We start from the raw sequence: 19,177 nt of genomic DNA on the forward strand, positions 1-19,177 counted from the left end.
ACTGGAGCGTGGCGGGGAGCGCGTGCAGCCAAGCCGTGCATGCACTGAAGCCCCATGAGGTCAATGGGCTCTCGCGGCGTCCTCTCTGGTGGCTCCATTCAGTAGCAATACTCTCCGGTATTCTTTCCAGTCGTGCCCCACGACTGGAAAGAATACCGGAGAGTATTGCTACTGAATGGAGCCACCAGAGAGGACGCCGCGAGAGCCCATTGACCTCATGGGGCTGGAGGAAGCCCCAGGTAAGTATAACTACTGGCATATAGGTTGTCACAGGTACATTTTAAGTCAGCAGTGGATCCTCCCCCAACAACATGCTGTGAATAAAAACTCTAACCCTTTGGTTGGAAATGAAAACAGACTGGACACAAGAGAGCTGATTGTTTGTTTTTATATCATTCATTAAAAAAGCAAACTTTTCAATGCAAATGCAATGATTCTTCAAAATGTACAACAGTGCCAAAAACTGAACAGTACAGAAAGAAAAAAACTCTTTAATGCACTTAAAAATAAACAACCTGTTCTGGGCAGACACAACAATAACTGTGCACAATGTGGTCCTCTGTCTCTGAAACTGAACCCAATGTAGACCAATAACATGTAAATCATCATTACTGCCTACGGTTTTGTCAGTTGGGACCTGGCATTATTGTGATTCGCGCAGCCATACGCGACTGCAAAGACAGCTTCAAGTCATTGTAAAGAACATATAGGTTGGGGTAATTGTGCTCCTTTATATCCGCCTGAAGGGCAGGCATTATCAGAAAGCAAAAATAAGTGCTCAGACACGTTCGCCATAATCCATTCTTTTTCAGATTGCAAAAAAATGTCATCACAAAAAAAAAAATGTAAAATAAAAAAAATGTACCTTTTTCCCCAAAGTAAAATGCACTATACTTTTTTTCCTATGTTGCTGTCATTTACAGTATGTAGTACAATGCTGATAGATATTGGACTAGTCCATCTCCTCATGGAAGATTCTCAATTGTATCCTTTTTTTCTTTACCAAAGCCCTCCCTGGAAAAGATCTGCACAAAGTTGTTGGCAGTCCTTACTGCTCATTTGCTTTATGGCAGTTGGACTGGGTAAATAAATAAATATATAAGAACTCTACATGAACAAATGTACTAGTCTAAAACTTGTCCGATTTTAACTACTTGTAAGTGACAGCAACATAGGAAAAAGTTATAGTGCATTTCACTCTGGAGACATCTACATTTTATATGCAGTCATTTCAAATGTTACAATTTTCCGCAATAGTGGCCCTTTAAAGAGAACCTTCCCTTCCCTAAACTAAGACTTGTGATACAAGATATTCCTGTAGAACATTAACTTTGCTTTATGCACCAAAACATTCAGGCCTCATTCTCAGTGGGACGTTGTGGAGCTGCGTTATAAAGTGTTATAACACAGCTTACCGCACTGCAGTGATAATCCTATGGGACGTTCATAGTGCGGCATTAGCGTTGCATTGTAACGTGTAACGTTATGGTAACGCACTACTGCAGTGCGTTACCTCTAAACGCACATGTTACCAGGTACAGGAAAGCAAACTTTTCATTGCCTGCATTCTTTACTGTACCTACTGTATGCGACGATAATGCAGCATTAATGTGCGTTACCACCTCACCTCTGTTGTGACTTTAACTTCGCATTACAACACAACGTCCCACCGTGAATGAGGCCTCAGAGACTTGAGGTGCGTACACACATGCGACTATAGTCGTTTGTAACGATCGTTCCCCGATCTTTACCAACGACGATCGTTACAAAAAACGAACCAACGACTATTAAGGCAAACGACGAACGAGGCAAATCGCTACAAAACAAAGTTCTGTCTTGGCGGATTTTTACCACCGACGATCGTTAGCAAAAGTGGTACATCGTTGGAAACGATCGTTCGTACCAGGCTGGACATGCGTACTTCACTTTTTCTCCAAGGAACTTTACAATTTTATGCGCAGGCGCATTAAGTGCTTTTACGTGGTGTAACGTTCGTTCTAACGATGTGATCGTTACACACTTTTTACAACTAACTTTACTTCGGTCGTTCTTTCGTCAATTAAAAGTTCGTTCGTCGTCCTCAACGAACGATCGTTGTCGCATGTGTGTACGTAGCATAAGATGAATCTCTTCACTGGAGAAGGTCAATGAGATGACGACAACTCCAGCTCACATTCAAAGATAAAGCAAATTGCATGCATGCTGAAACTGGGCCATTCAAAACCAGCAGGAAGTGCACCTGGCCGCCCACTACATGCATGCATACAATTTGCATTAAATTTGGACACAAGCCAGAATTGTTAGCATCTTATGGACCGTCTCTACTCTGTGCTTTAACGGAGTATTGCAACTTTAGACCAGACTACCACTTTTAGGCTTAAATTTTCCACTGAGCGTAAAGGTGGCCATACACTATATTTACTGCGAAAAATTTAACAGTTCTGGTTGTTGTTGTTCCCGTGATCAGCTGTCATAGGCTTCAGCCTATGACAGTCGATCACCTCTGTGCCTCAGGAGGGGACAGCCGTGTCACACGGCTGTCCCCAGTACAGCGCTGCTGGAGATCGCAGTGCTGTACGGGTAATTAGACGGCGGTTTGCCATCTAACAGTCTCCCGAGCAGCGATCGCCGCTCAGAGACTGAAGGCGGAGCTCCGCTCCACCCACCAAGCAGCAGATGCGCGTGCAATCTCCTGCAAAAAAGAGTCCCAGGACTTTACGCCGATCGGCGTTAGGCGGTCCTGGGGCTGCCGCGCTTTGTGCTCTTTATCGCGCGCAAAGTCCCGCGGGCAAAGTTTTGCTGCGCACGCAATCGCGCAATTCCGCGCGCAGCGCCCATAGGGTTTAATGGGCGCATCGCGGGAATTTCGCGCAAGTTTCATTTTATCACGCCTAAACTGAGTTTAGGCGTGATAAAGGGCTTTTCACAGGCGTGCAAACACTTTGCACCACTTTGTGAATCAGGCCCTATATGTGAGCAGGTGACAGACACCTGGCCCTCTGTGGCATTTGATATCATCCATTTTATATATCCCAAGCTAATTCTTAGAAGTAGCAGTAGAGGGTTGTACCGTGTTAGCCATCAGTAAAAGCAAGAAGTTTTGTAGCAGGAAGATGCCATTTATTGGCTAACTAAAAAGAATAAGAGTAAGCGAGCTTTCGGCTGTAAAGCCTTCGTCGGGCTTCAATCCTGTTTGCGTGCAAGCTGATGGAACACCCACCCCATTTAGATGTTCTGTTTCACTTAGTGACTCTGAAGCGAGTGTAACAGCATGTGATTACTGTAAAGCACTATAGATAGTGCTAAACCGCTGCATCCCAGCGGCAAAACGGGGGGTTTATACCCCCCAAATCCCCTCTGCAAAATCTACAACTTTCTTGGTTGTGGATTTTGCTGCTCATGGAGGCAGAGCTTACAGCTGCAGCTCTGCCTCCATGTGCAGCAATCGCCGCACAGATCTCCGCCTCTCCCCACCCCTCTCTGTGCAGATTGAGAGGGGCAGGGAGAGGCGGCGATCAGCGGGGATTGACGCCTCATCAGGAAGTGCTCCCCTGAGTTAGGAGAGAGGATTTGGGGGGTATAAACCCCCGTTTTGCCGCGGGGATGCGGCAGTTTAGCACTATCTATAGTGCTTTACAGTAATCACATGCTGTTAGACTCGCTTCAGAGTCTCTTTAAGGCATCTTAATGACATATTTATGTTTGAAAAAAATCTGTGTACCTCCTTTTGATGTTGGATGTATATAGCTGTCTGTTTCATCAGCTTGCATGCAAACAGGATTGAAGCCTGACGAAGGCTTTACAGCCGAAAGCTCGCTTACTCTTAGGCCTCTATCACAGTGTGACGTTAACGTTGCACGTTAGAAAATATTTTAACGCAGAGTAACGCACAGCAATGCAAAGTCTGATGCAACGTGTGCACTGTGAATGTCACACAATGTGTAACGTGTAGCATTATTAGAAGGTGCAGCATGCTGTGCGTTTATCAATGAATCTGCTGTGTTACTTGTGTCGCACATGGTCAGTAATGTTTTTTTTCTTTTTTAAAATGTTCTGTTTGCTCCGTTTTCGTTCCATAGTAAATACATTTTCTATTGTGCGACTTTAACGTTGCACTGTGAAAGGGTATATGCGATGCATTAGGACCGCGTTATGCGACCTTAACGTCGCATCCAACGCACCGTCCTATTTTGAAAGTAGCCTTATTCTTTTTAGATACCCAACAAATGGTATTGATACAAAACTTCTTGCTAATCCTTACAAGGAAATGCATGCCGCAAAACAGGATTCAAAATGACCCTGGATGAGGCCAATACGATACTAAGTATGTCAGCGTGCATGCAAAATGAATGCAAATACCGTGCAGCCAGAGACTGGACCAGTCAAACTCAGCAGGAAGTGAATTTAATTGTCCCGAATGTAAGATGCATACAAGTTACGGTATATGCAAAGCCAGAATTATCCGCATTCTCCTTTACTATCTGTAACAGTATACAACAGACCAGACCAAAGGGCAACGCTATAAAGCATTTAAAGGAACCCATTTATGGTACAATAATTTTATTCGATCAGATTTTTACGATCAAATTGTACCTCAGTATGTGGAGAAAATCGACATGAAAAAATTCTAGGGTTGATTGTAATATAGAATGTTGTTGATTGGAATGTTGGTTTTTATGATTGTGTCTGAAGAGGGGAAAGTGCCTCAATCGACCCGTTTACAGTAACAACTGATAATTGCCTTTCAATTACTTCTGATCCTGCAAATAAAACATTGTACCATTACCGGGCACCTTTACATGAAGTAAGGCAGATGAGTGGCTCTGGCCATAGGCATTGGATGCGCTGCATATTGTAATACCGATGGCAATAGGTGACATCCCATTCGAAGAACCAAACACAAGTCTCAATGGGAGATCCAGCAAGTAGATGATGCAAATATTTTCAAGTTCATGCAGAATTATGCAAATTTTGTATACAAATGTATGCAGCTTTTAAAATAAACAAATCAAATCCTGCTGAGGTAAAATTCAATTGGTCCATTTTCAAGCTGCATAAATTTGCATAACCCTGCATCAACTCAAAAATGATCTGCTTCTCATTGACCATCCCTACCAGCAAGTAAGGACTGTCAATAAGAGGCAAGGAATTAGAAGTAAATTATAAATTTGCATTGTATGATAGATATATACATATTTTCATTCAACCTCTGAATCATTTGCATTTCCTTTTTACCAGCTGGCCAAACTGCTAGTTGCTATTGCCAACACGAAGAAACCTACATGGGGGGATTCAGTGGGACACGGCTATTTGTCCTATTTATTTACACTTTTGTGCCGCTTGCTGAGTAATAACCCAATCAGTCATAACAATATATGAAGCTGAACACAACATATTTCCAGCTGCTCACCTACTGTATTTGAATGCTTTGTTGCTCCACACGTAGTATAAAGGACTCAAGTCTATGAGTGTCAGAGCTCCTGCACTCAGTTGCTGCAGGGGTGGAAAGAAAGCACAGATTGTTCCCGCTTCCTGCCCTCGTGTGTCTGTCTGTACCGAAAACTAGTGCAATAGAAAGTACAGATTCCAGACCAGAAAAGTCATGCTACTTGGGCAGTTTTATAAATCGTATATATATTTTTTCTAGTCCCGATACATGTCTATAGCAAGCCATGGCATTTCACTTTGAGGATTATCACAGGCACAAACAGGACACCAGAAACTCCTAGCGCTCTGTCTGGCCACATTGTGCGATGTGAACGGTTCAGATTACAGTGTTTAGCTGGCGGTGTGAAAGTGCTTAACCAAAAAGCATGAACGGGTGCCACATCTGCACCATCTTTTTATTACACGTCATAAACTCTAAATAAATAAATAATAAAAATAAAATATCGATACCTCTGATTGGCAGAGGCGATGAGGTGATCTGGTAAGACCTACCCCCTACTGTCACTTAAAAGCAAAACATCCAGCACACATACTGTACAGCGGATCATTAAAGCAATATTACATCGGAAACGTACAGCAGGACGAAGACAGAGACTTTGCTTTTCCCACAAAAAAAGTGCTTTTTTAAAAATATACTTCAAAACACCGACTGTACACACAATCCCACCCAGACGGCGTGACGGACTCTTCTGATAGCTTATATTACGCCTCTAGCCTCTACAACACGCTGCCTCATTGACCTGCCTGTGCGTTTAAAAAAACTCAAACATCGCCAAGCAGGGTTTCCCTTTAAATCCTTACAGTTTTGCCTCTGATGCCAGGGAAAATTGTTGGCGTGTGCTGCGCATGCTTTCCAGTGTATAAGACAGGACCCAATGCCAGATACTTGAAGATAAACCACAGGATAGGTTAAGTGAAAGGATGTCCCCAGTTATACAATTATTGCAATTTATCTTGGAATACGCTTTTCTTGCTTATAATATGCCTGTCAGAGTACTGAAAAAAGCATTTCTGCAACTGAAAACACTGTTTGATAGAGAGAAAGACATTAACATTTTGTCAGCACTGATGAGCTATTTACATCAGCCATCCTTTTGTGTTTAAAGTATACCCTCTTTTGTCCTTTCAGCTCTGATGCAAATACTTCTGTTCCCTCCAGGCTCCCTTATACAGGCAAGTTTGTCCTCTGGCTACAAGAAGCGCTTAGAACTTGTGCAGCCAATAGTTTTAAAGTAAATCTGAAGCGAATTTAAAAACAAATAAAAAACAAAACACCAGTAACCTACCTAAGGAGAGGGAAGGATCTGGGTCCTAATAAGCCATCCTGTTCCTCTCACGGTCCCCGCATTCCAGCGCTGGATCCCCATTTCAAATCTCCTGTGCTCCCGAAGACTGGCGACTCCATACTGAGCATATACAAGTGCATGAGGCAGTGTGCTCCGCATGCGCAGTACGGAGTGGCCCACCTTCGGGAGCACTCGGGCTTCTGAAGCCTCGGGCAGCGGCAGCCGATCGGTTGGAGACTGCTAATAGGGGAGGCCAGCGCTAGAAAGGGCACCGGGAGAGGAGAGGGAAGCGTTCCCTCTCCTTGGATACAAAAAAAAAATAAAATTATATATATATATATATATATATATATATATATATATATATATATATATTCAAATATGGCTGACTACAGCATGGAGTATGGTGCGCGATGAGCTCGGTGCAGACTGTCTTGTTAAAGTAGGCCTCTACATATAGAAAGATGGAGGCTGCAATGCTAATTGTATGCGGGACAATCAACATCCACAAGTGGTGCATGTGCTGAAATGCGGTCTACGATTTGCATTAAAGGGAAGGTCCAAGCAAAATAAAAAAAAGAGTTTCACTTACCTGGGGCTTCTACCAGCCCCATACAGCCATCATGTGCCCTCGTAGTCACTCACTGCTGCTCCAGTCCCCCACTGGCAGCTTGCCGACCTCAGAGGTCGGCGGGCCGCATTGCATATATTTTTACGCATTCCTGCTAGTGCAGGAACATTAACATACATTTTTACGCGTTACTGGTCTAATGCGTAAAAATGTAATTTGCTTGGACCTTCCCTTTAAGCTTTCATGCAAGTTCATTTGCCATCTCTACAACTAGAATTTAGGGATACATAAAGAAAGGGGAATAGGAATTGCTCTGCCACTGCACTCGTGATTCAACACCCGGAATATGGGCAGCGGTAGCACAAACAATAGCTAACAAACCTTTCATTAATTCTTGCAGTATCCTAATATGACCCGGATGGGGACCGCACACTTGTGCCGCTTGGCAGAAGGCAATTTTTAAGAGCGCAGCTCAGAACTGCTGCCAGAATGTCTCCAACCAGAGTAATACAACCCCAAGGACACATAAAGATGTCAATAACTCTGGACCAGCCTAAGGCTTTCATACATCACTCGATATTGCGGGACGATTGACCTTCCGATTTGATCATTTTAATTGCAAGAGAATCGGTGCTGCAACATGGCCGCCTGACCGATCTTTAAAACGATTTCCTGTCACAATCGATGCGATAGAATGATCAGGAATGACAGAGAATATTGGTTGCAAGGGCTCTATTGGGTATACGGCAGTAATGGCGTTAGATATCGCAACTACTGACAGACCCCTGGTCGGTGCCCCCCCTGTGCCTGTATGCAGTGTAAGACACTTGCATATCTGGCGTTGCGACTCCTGGCCTTGTTCTGCGTCACCATGAGCGCATGTTGTGTCGTCACTACACGGGGTATAGAAGCTTGCGGTGTTGCCGGAGACCAGGGGTTGTACTGGCATGTTTGGGGGGTGGCCTAACAGGCAGAGGTGGCGGCATTAGGATGATTTCCAATAGATGTGCAGTGTATGGGCAGGCTATAGATCCTTCTCTGATCAGATTCTAACGGTCGCTCTGGCCATACATCATGTAATGCAACACCAGCCTAAGAAGCACAGAACTAGGCAGCACTCCAGATATCTCAATGTAGAGACCCCCTTTATTCACGCTCTAGGCATCCTTAAACGCGGGCAAAAATTCTATGATTCTAAGCAGTTTTCGCTCAGCCTGTTCACTACAGCAAATGGAGCTATGCGACTCCACGCACCAAAAACCCTACCTTCCAAGTACAACACCATCGAAACGCACTTTCAGAGGGATAACGTACGTGTGATGTGCGAACAGGCGTAAACACAGGCAGAAATGCGTTCTAGTGAGAACGAAGACAAAATGATCGGGAACGTTACGCTTCCATCTATCTGAATTTCTGTCCTGATCTGGACAAACCTAGAAACACTGATAAGTCCCTCCCCTTTCTAGATCTGGGGAAGGGGGGGGGGGGGGGAACAAAAACAAAACTGGATTGTCCCGCCAACTTTGGGTGGAGTCATTGCTATTCTTCCTCCATCTTGAAGTGGTAAGTGCAGTAAGGGCTGATAGGCATCCTTCGCAGTCCTGTGGGTCTCAGACTTAAATTTGGACGGTCTGAGTGCAAAAAGTGGATTACTCACTGCTGATAGTTTCCATACTGACCCTGCAGGGAGAGAAGAGATTTCATTGGTTAAGGCAAACAGTGATGTCTGCAAACTATGCCCCCAACCCCACACCCACCATCAATATTCAGGCCAGGCCACCACCAGTTCTCCCAGCCTGGACCACCACCGTGCAGAGACTGGCATGTGGGAGACTGCTGGTAAGTGAATTGTTGCCTTCTGAAATCTCCATCGCAGCCCTTCTAACCTCCCATGTCTGATCCATCACTATGGTCATGTGACGGCTGCATCACATGACTATTGTGTTGGCAATGGACAAGCAAGAGAAACTAATAGGGAAGAGTAATGAATAATTGGGAGCACTTTATTGGGGGAAATAAACAGGGTTGCACTATATCAGATGAATTTCACAGGAAGCAGTATATTAGGGGCATATCAGTGTATCAGGGAGATTAGAATAGAAAGCACTATATTGGGGGAATTTATACTGGAGAGCTCTTTAAAAGGGGAGCACAATATTGGGGAGCACTATAGTGGGAGTACTATACTATGCCAGAATACTATATAAAGAGGAAATTATAGTAAAAAGGCCCTGTAGGAGCATATAGTAGAATGCAGTAAATGAATTCAGGATACCCACTTTTACATTATTTATCCTGGTTTCAACAGTAGTAACACTTGCTATAGCTATATACAGAAATATGGTCACAAAACGCATTTCGTGAGCGTCCCCTGCTTCCTCAGGTCAATAGTACCCCAAAAACAGTGCCGAATTCCAACCTCGTAAAAATGGGAGTCCGTACAAATATCATCATTACTAATATTTTACTTGTATTTATATGAAATGGCACACTGGGCTGTAAGCCTGTATGTCGTTTTGCTTTTAGACACAATATTATTGCCCTGAGGAAGTGAATAGGACAAGTGAAAGGCTATAATTCAGGCTGGGATAAGGTGGGTGGATGCCCACGTAACTTTAACTGAAGTCGCCGGATTACCGAAACCACCAGCGGGACCGCGGAAGGGATGAAGAGGATGCTGGGGGACCTCGCGGGCTACAGGGGGCTGGAGGAAACACGGGATAAGTCCAGATTTCCTTTTACTGCCACTGCTCAGATTCTCTTTTATAAAGCTTCAGAGTCTCTTAAATAGCTCTTTTTATTTAACATTCATCTTCTACACTATCACCCAAGCATCCCTGCAGCAGAATGTTGTAATTGAGCCCCCCAAATCCCAGGGCAAAAATCCATGACTTTCAAAGTCACGGATTTTGCTGCCCGGGGAGGCAGAGCTTACCACTGTAACTCTGCCACAATTTGCGTCAATCCGCGCATCTCCGCCTCTTCCCCGCCTCTCACAGTAAAAGAAGACTGAGAGGGGCGGGTAGAGGTGGCGATCAGCGGGGATTGACGCGAGTAGAGGCCGAGCTACAGCCCTAAGCTCTGCCTCTACCAGGAAGCGCTCCCCACATTTTGCCCAGGGGATTTGGAGGGTTTAATTACAGCGTTCTGCCACAGGGATGCAGCATTTTAGCTTAGGTGATAGTGTAGAAAAAGAATGTTAAATAAAAAAAGTTATTTTATAAGGCTTCAGACTTTCTATAAGGGACAGGAGGAGTTAATGGCTGCAATACTGTATGCAGTGCAGCCATTAACCCCTCCTGGTCCCCAAGTGCAGCTGTTAATTCTTCCTGGTCTCCCGGTGCAGCCATTAACTTTACTGGGTAGACTTATCCTTGAGTCAAACAAAAGGCTGACTTATATTCGAGGCTATATGGGTAGGTCTTTTCTACCAGTCTTCCCCTTTGGCTTTACATGATATAGAGGAGACCGATTGATAGTTGTATTATATCAGTTTTAATTGGTTTTATTGCATTTTTGTATCATATTGCTTAAACTAATAAATGATGATTATTGTGACTCACTAGTGGTGCAGCTGATTTGGCAGTGCTCTCTTTCTTTTGAACTATGAAATTCTCTTGCAGCTTGCACACCATTTATTGATTAGACTGATATTTGTGTGTGGATATACAGGGAGTGCAGAATTATTAGGCAATTGGGTATTTTGACTACATCATCCTCTTTATGCATGTTGTCTACTCCAAGCTGTATAGGCTCGAAGGCCTACTACCAATTAAGCATATTAGGTGATGTGCATCTCTGTAATGAGAAGGGGTGTGGTCTAATGACATCAACACCCTATATCAGGTGTGCATAATTATTAGGCAACTTCCTTTCCTTTGGCAAAATGGGTCAAAAGAAGGACTTGACAGGCTCAGAAAAGTCAAAAATAGTAAGAGATCTTGCAGAGGGATGCAGCACTCTTAAAATTGCAAAGCTTCTGAAGCGTGATCATCGAACAATCAAGCGTTTCATTCAAAATAGTCAACAGGGTCGCAAGAAGCGTGTGGAAAAACCAAGGCGCAAAATAACTGCCCATGAACTGAGAAAAGTCAAGCGTGCAGCTGCCAAGATGCCACTTGCCACCAGTTTGGCCATATTTCAGAGCTGCAACATCACTGGAGTGCCCAAAAGCACAAGGTGTGCAATACTCAGAGACATGGCCAAGGTAAGAAGGGCTGAAAGACGACCACCACTGAACAAGACACACAAGCTGAAACGTCAAGACTGGGCCAAGAAATATCTCAAGACTGATTTTTCTAAGGTTTTATGGACTGATGAAATGAGAGGGAGTCTTGATGGGCCAGATGGATGGGCCCGTGGCTGAATTGGTAAAGGGCAGAGAGCTCCAGTCCGACTCAGACGCCAGCAAGGTGGAGGTGGAGTACTGGTTTGGGCTGGTATCATCAAAGATGAGCTTGTGGGGCCTTTTCGGGTTGAGGATGGAGTCAAGCTCAACTCCCAGTCCTACTGCCAGTTTCTGGAAGACACCTTCTTCAAGCAGTGGTACAGGAAGAAGTCTGCATCCTTCAAGAAAAACATGATTTTCATGCAGGACAATGCTCCATCACACGCGTCCAAATACTTCACAGCGTGGCTGGCAAGAAAGGGTATAAAAGAAGAAAAACTAATGACATGGCCTCCTTGTTCACCTGATCTGAACCCCATTGAGAACCTGTGGTCCATCATAAAATGTGAGATTTACAAGGAGGGAAAACAGTACACCTCTCTGAACAGTGTCTGGGAGGCTGTGGTTGCTGCTGCACGCAATGCTGATGGTGAACAGATCAAAACACTGACAGAATCCATGGATGGCAGGCTTTTGAGTGTCCTTGCTAAGAAAGGTGGCTATATTGGTCACGGATTTGTTTTTGTTTTGTTTTTGAATGTCAGAAATGTATATTTGTGAATGTTGAGATGTTATATTGGTTTCACTGGTAAAAATAAATAATTGAAATGGGTATATATTTGTTTTTTGTTAAGTTGCCCAATAATTATGCACAGTAATAGTCACCTGCACACACAGATATCCCCCTAAAATAGCTAAAACTAAAAACAAACTAAAAAAACTACTTTCAAAAATATTCAGCTTTGATATTAATGAGTTTTTTTGGGTTCATTGAGAACATGGTTGTTGTTCAATAATAAAATTATTCCTCAAAAATAAACCTAATAATTTTGCACTCCCTGTATATGCACAATATTATAATTGACAGCTCACTGCCTCATCTGCTAACCCCTCCCTTGCTTAGAAGTCTTACCTCCCCGTAGCCGTATGGCCTCTGCTGCTGGGCGGAAGAGGCGGTCTGCGGTGCACGGTAGCTTGAGTATGGCTGCGCCTGGCCTTGCTGGTAGCTGGAATACTGGGAGGAGGAGCCTTGTGCTGGAACTGGGAAGGTAACACATCATGTTTAATGGTAAATGAGCAGTGCAAGGCAGGTAGTGTGCTGCCAGAGATTAGGAATAGCCAATGACTTGCTAATAATTCTGAGTTGATGCTAATTTTAGGCAGCCGCTGCACTGGATCCGCCCATTTTCAAACTGCATACATTTGCATCAATGCAGAATTATTAATGTCTCACTGACCATCACTAAAAAAAAATAAATATTAGAAACAATTTTATTAGGCTAATTAAAGAGGAACTCCAGTGAAAATAATGTAATAAAAAAGTGCTTCATTTTTACAATAATTATGTATAAATGATTTAGTCAGTGTTTGCTCATTGTAATGTAAACCCTTTTAAATCCTTGATTTACATTCTGACATTTATTACATGGTGACATTTTTACTGTTGGCAGGTGATGTAGCTGCTGCATGGTTTTTTGGCAGTTGGAAACAGCTGTAAACAGCTATTTCCTACAATGCAGCAAGGTTCCCAGACAGGAAACTGCCAGTACTTACGAGAGTTTCTTGTGGGAGGGGTTTCACCACAATATCAGTCATACAGTGCCCCCTGATGGTCTGTTTGTGAAAAGGAATAGATTTCTCATGTAATAGGGGGTATCAGCTACTGATTAGGATAAAGTTCAATTCTTGGAGGGAGTTTCTCAGTTTGTGTTATATACTATATTGTTCATCACCACAGAAGATATATGGTGTTAGATAAATCCAACATAATAATAGTAATCCAGGTTTACATGCCAACGGTATGCTGCTTTGAGTCGGGCCACTCAAAAATTGGCAGGAAGTTCAACGGACTGGCCCAGTGCCATGTGGCATATAATTTGCCATGAATTGTACATGCAAATCAGAATGAGGATGTCTCACCATATCCCTGTTGCTGCTGCCCTGGGTAGTTCTGTTGATTGGAGTACTGCTGCTGCTGGGAGTACGCCTGTTGCTGCCCTGTCCCCTGCTGATAGCCGCTCTGCTGCTGGCTGTACTGGGCGTTTCCTGCATAGCAATGAGATAGATACACTGATTTTACAATGCAGGCCAAAGGTCATGTGACCAGTATGTTGAGTCAAAGAAAAAAAAAAACTAAACAAAACGTTATTTTGAGGTTTTTAAAGTAGGAAAATATGTGCTAATTCCCATCTGCAGACGGAGGGGGGACAGATATGCTAGTCATTTTGGAAACCGCTCTTAGACTTTAGAGGTTGCAGTTGGTTGAACTGGATGCAGCCATCTGACTTACGTTTTCCGGTGGTGTGGAAGTTGTGGCAGCTACTAAAAAAAAAAATCAACACCCATCAGGTGATCAGGCCTGGATGGAAGCAGCTGAATCACTAGAACCACTGCCATGACTTGCACTTTGATATGTAAATTGGGAGCGTGAAAGATAGTAGTAAGGGGAAAAATAAAGACATTGCAAAAAAAGAAGACAGATCAAGAAATTATCGATAGCCATCTAATTTGCTTGTGTTGTTTGATCATCTGTGAGCCTGCAGGTCAGCGTCATTACTGATGGCAGACGAGGAATAAAAAAACATAAAAACAAAACACGGACAACACCAACTGCCCTCATCTATAATGTCTCACTAACTATATGATAGGCTAAAATGTTGAGTTTCACCACAATATCAGCCGTACAGACGTCCTGATGATCTATTCGAGAAAAGGTAAACATTTCTCATAGGACAGGGGGTTACATAGTTACATAGTTATTTGGGTTGAGAAAATACATATTTACATCGAGTTCAACCAGAGAATAAAGTACAACACCAGCCTGCTCCCTCACATAGCCCTGTTGATCCAGAGGAAGGCGAAAAACCCCCACAAGGCATGGTCCAATTTGCCCCAATAGGAAAAAATTATTTCCCTACTCCAGATGGCAATCAGATAAAATCTCTGGATCAACATCATTAGGCATTACTTAGTAATTGTAGCCATGGATGTCTTTCAACGCAAGGAAAGCATCTAAGCCCCCTTTAAATGCAGGTATAGAATTTGCCATAACTACTTCCTGTGGCAATGCATTCCACATCTTAATCACTCTTACTCTTTGATGTCCCCAACTGTATCCCATTTATTTTGTATGGTGCTAGACCATTGGTATGACCAAAATGCATGACTTTACATTTTTCAACATTGAATTTCATCTGCCATTTATGCGCCCATATAGATATAGCCATCCTATCCATATCCTGTTGCAATATGTCCCTATCTTCCTGAGAGTTGATGATTCTGCACAATTTTGTATCATCTGCAAAAATAGCAACATTGCTTACTACTGCATCTACTAAGTCATTAATAAATACATTGAAGAGCACTGGGCCCAGTACAGACCCCTGTGGGACCCCACTGCTAACAGTCACCCATTTTGAGTATGATCAATTGACCACAACTGTTTGTTTTCTGTCCATTAGCCAGTTCCCTATCCATGCACACAGACTCTTCCCCAGTCCTTGCATCCTCAACTTTTGCACCAGACTTTTGTGTGGAACAGTGTCAAAGGCCTTTGCAAAGTCCAAGTATATCACATCTACAGCATTCCCAATATCCTCATTAGAGTTCACTACCTCATAAAAGCTGAGCATGTTAGTCAAACAGGACCTGTCTTTAGTAAACCCATGTTGATGCTGAGAAATAAGATTATTTTCTACTATGAAGTCATGTATAGTATCTCTTAGTAACCCCTCAAATAGTTTGCATACAACGGATGTTAAGCTTACAGGTCTATAATTTCCTGGATCTGATTTTTTTGCCCTTCGTAAATAATGGGAAAACGTGGGCTGTACGCCAATCCACTGGGACTTTGCCAGTTGCAAGAGAGTCACAAAAGATAAGATAAAGGGGTTTATATATAACTGAACTTAATTCCCTTAGAACCCGAGGATGCATGCCAGGTGCCTTGTCTATTTTTAATTTATTTAGTCTCGCCTTCACTTCTTCCTGCATTAAGTATTTAATATTACAGTTGGAAGATTGAGACGCTTCTGCATCTGTAATTTGCAACAGTGATGTTTCCCTTGTGAAGACAGAAGCAAAGAAAGCATTTAATAACTCTGCCTTACCTTGGTCATCCACAATTGAGTTCCCACCCTCATCCTTTAGGAGTCCTATACAGTCAACCTTTCTTTTTTTAGAGTTGATGTACTTGTAAAACTTCTTTGGGTTAGATTTGATATCCCTAGCGATTTGATTTTCATCTTCAACCTTTGCCAGCCTAATTTATTTTTTACAACTTTTATTGCACTCCTTATAATTGTTTAATGCAGCCTCGGTCCCCTCCTTTTAGGACCTTATAGGCATTCCTTTTCCCCTTCATTTTATCTCTAACCTTTCTATTCATCCATAGAGCAGTGTTCTCCCCAGGCTCTTAATTTTGGTGAGCACCCGGCTGTCATCTGCTTATCTCCTCCTATGCTGTAAGCAAAGTTGCTTACAGAAGCACCGGCCCTGCATTCTTTCATCACGCCCCACCCGGCTACTTTTTCATGCCACCCGGCTACTATTTCATGCCACCCGGCTGGAAAAAAAATCCTGGGGAGAACACTGCAGAGGCCTTTTTTTATTTCTAGACATTTTGTTTCCATAAGGGATATACGGTACATACTACAATATTAATTGAGAATAAGTTTAGAAGCTTGCCATTTCGCTTCAGTGTCCTCCCCTCATCAGGGGTATCGACTACTGATGAAGAGGAAGTTCAATTTTGCATTAAAGTTCCTCTTTAAAAACTCTAGTATCTCAGTTTGCTGTGTAAAGGTAGCTGGGTGGGAGAGATGTCCTTATTCAGAACTATTCGTGTGAAAAAAAAAAATCCCACAAACTTTAGTCTGGAATAAACTACAATGTAATCCTGTCTCACAGCTCCTTATTGCCATGTGTGCTACCTGTTGTCTGGGCCTATTTCTGGCACATAATAGACCTGAGGAAGCGGAGGTGTACTCACAAAACACGTAAACTAGAAGTGCAATATATTGGTTACTGAGTGAGGGTTGCTCTCCACACCTTCCGAATGAAATGGGCGTTTCGATGACAATCAGGTTTTGTGAGCAGAGCCGGGACATGGTCCTCCAGCACCCAAGGCTGAGACACCACAGTGCGCCCCTCCATCCCTCCCACCCCAGCCGTCACACACTGATTGCTATTAGACAAAGAGGCGGCCCAGGGCCACAAACTCCCCTAACTCCTTTATCTCTAGTTATCTGGCTTGCAGTCACTGCCATGTATCTCCTTTCCTTATTTCTCTTTGCTTCAAACACAATAGGGGAATGATAGCTGAGTGAGCTGTGCGCCCCCCTACACTGCGCCCTGAGGCTGGAGCCTCTCTTGCCGGATATCTTGTGATAGCTCCCATAGATCTAAGGGGACACCTTATTAAAATCACGTCCTATGGCTACACACGCAGTGTTTTCTCTAGACTCTAGTGATGTCACTTGCAGCTGTGGCAGAGCAGAGCGTTCAGGTATATCTTATAATTTATTCTACCATCCTCCCTCACCTGGCCACTTTTTCAACAGTCGATAGGTAGTTTACTGTTTGTGGTTAGAACTATGTATTTTACTGAATAAGGTCTTGGATGGGAGTGACATATAAGGTGCAAGGAGGTATCTGAGTAACACAGAAGACAGCCAGTAATGTGTGAGGAGGAAGATGAATGGCACAGAGGCCAGCCAATAAAATATGAGTAGGAAAATGATTGAAAGAGAGGCCAAGAATAAAGAAGGAAGAAGATGATTGGCACAGATGCCAGGCAGTAATGTTGGCGGAGGAAGATGATTGGCAGAGAGCCCAGGCAGTAATATTGGAGGAGGGAGGTGATTGGCAGAGAGGCCAGGCAGTATTGTTGGAGGAGGAGGATGATTGGCAGAGAGGCCAGGCAGTAATGTTGGAGGGGGGAGATGATTGGCAGAGAGGCCAGGCAGTAATGTTGGAGGAGGAAGATGATTGGCACAGATGCCAGGCAGTAATGTTGGCGGAGGAAGATGATTGGCAGAGAGCCCAGGCAGTAATATTGGAGGAGGGAGGTGATTGGCAGAGAGGCCAGCCAGTGATGTTGGAGGAGGGTGAGGATTGGCTGAGAGGCCAGCCAGTAATGTTGGAGGAGGGAGGTGATTGGCAGAGGGTCCAGGCAGTAATGTTGGAGGAGAGAGATTATTGGCAGAGAGGCCAGGCAGTAATGTTGGAGGAGGATGATGATTGGCAGAGAAGCCAGCCAGTAATGTTGGAGGCGGAAGATGATTGGCAGAGGCCAGCCAGTAATGTTGGAGGATGGAGAGGATTAGCAGAGAGGCCAGGCAGTAATGCTGGAGGAGGGAGATGATTGGCACAGAGGCCAGCCAGTGATGTTGGAGGAGGGAGATGATTGGCACAGAGGCCAGCCAGTGATGTTGGAGGAGGGAAATGATTGGCAGAGAGGCCAGGCAGTAATGTTGGGGGAGGAAGATGATTGGCAGAGAGGCCAGGCAGTAATGTTGGAGGAGGAAGATGATTGGCAGAGACACCAGGCAGTAATGTTGGAGGAGGATGATGATTGGCAGTGAGGCCAGCCAGTAATGTTGGAGGAGAGAGATGATTGGCAGAGAGGCCAGCCAGCCAGTGATGTGTGAGAAGCGAGGTAATACGCCAGTGTCAGGTTCCATCCCCCCGATCACCTTTTAGCTGCCATAAACTTCCTACCAGTAAAGTGCAATGATTGCCTGGCAATAACTTCAGTTATAACTCTGCGTTCTGCTGGGCACTCTGCTTGGTGCATCCACTTTTACAAAAATGGTGTTTAAAGGGACAGGCATGTGCTACTGTTTTTTCTGACCTCCTTCATAATAATGTTGCGAGGAGTCGTCAAATGTCCTATCGTAGCTCTGCTCACCATAGGAGGACTGTTGGTAAGCGTAGTCTCCGTGTCCTGGATGGAGAGAGGACAAACGCTTATCAGAGGAGCAGACTCAGCAGCCATCAGAAGCAGAAGCTACACTCAGCAGCCATCAGAAGCAGAAGCTACACTCAGCAGCCATCAGAAGCAGAAGCTACACTCAGCAGCCATCAGAAGCAGAAGCTACACTCAGCAGCCATCAGAAGCAGAAGCTACACTCAGCAGCCATCAGAAGAAGAAGCTACACTCAGCAGCCATCAGAAGAAGAAGCTACACTCAGCAGCTATCAGAAGAAGAATTATAAAAGTTGGACAGGGCGCTCTACAGTAGATAATTAGGGCTATACTCGACCTTCAGATGAACAATATAAAACATGATAAACATACATTAGACATGACAGTAACCATATCTAAATGGCCATATGATAATGTCCCTGATGTTAGAGTCAAATCACAGTCCACAGGTTTCTTCCTCCAGACCTCTTTAGTATATAAATAATTTTCAACAGTTCCTGAGTGTTATAGTAACAGTATACGCTCACCAGATTCCACAGCTGCCCTTCTCAGGATCAG

The 19,177-nt window shown here is 43.8% G+C and overlaps 1 protein-coding gene across 3 annotated transcripts in view; it reads right to left on the reverse strand.

Annotated features, from left to right (window-relative positions):
* Nucleotides 1–7,122: 7,122 nt before the first annotated feature.
* Nucleotides 7,123–19,177, reverse strand: part of SS18L1 (SS18L1 subunit of BAF chromatin remodeling complex) — a 53,970-nt gene continuing 41,915 nt past the window's right edge. Inside the window, exons 8-11 of one of the 3 annotated variants that reach the window (XM_068263681.1) lie at nt 18,603–18,638; nt 13,613–13,738; nt 12,606–12,733; nt 7,123–8,985 (exon numbers count right to left, since the gene is read on the reverse strand). In XM_068263681.1, coding sequence (XP_068119782.1) covers nt 8,959–8,985; nt 12,606–12,733; nt 13,613–13,738; nt 18,603–18,638 — 317 coding nt within the window. In that variant the 3' untranslated portion in view covers nt 7,123–8,958. Of the gene's footprint in view, nt 8,986–12,605; nt 12,734–13,612; nt 13,739–18,545; nt 18,639–19,177 lie in introns of all 3 variants that reach the window. The other 2 variants (XM_068263680.1, XM_068263682.1) reach the window with 2 other exon arrangements.

This window comes from Hyperolius riggenbachi, chromosome 12 (genome assembly GCF_040937935.1).
Source record: "Hyperolius riggenbachi isolate aHypRig1 chromosome 12, aHypRig1.pri, whole genome shotgun sequence".
In the NCBI taxonomy this organism is placed as follows: domain Eukaryota; kingdom Metazoa; phylum Chordata; class Amphibia; order Anura; family Hyperoliidae; genus Hyperolius; species Hyperolius riggenbachi.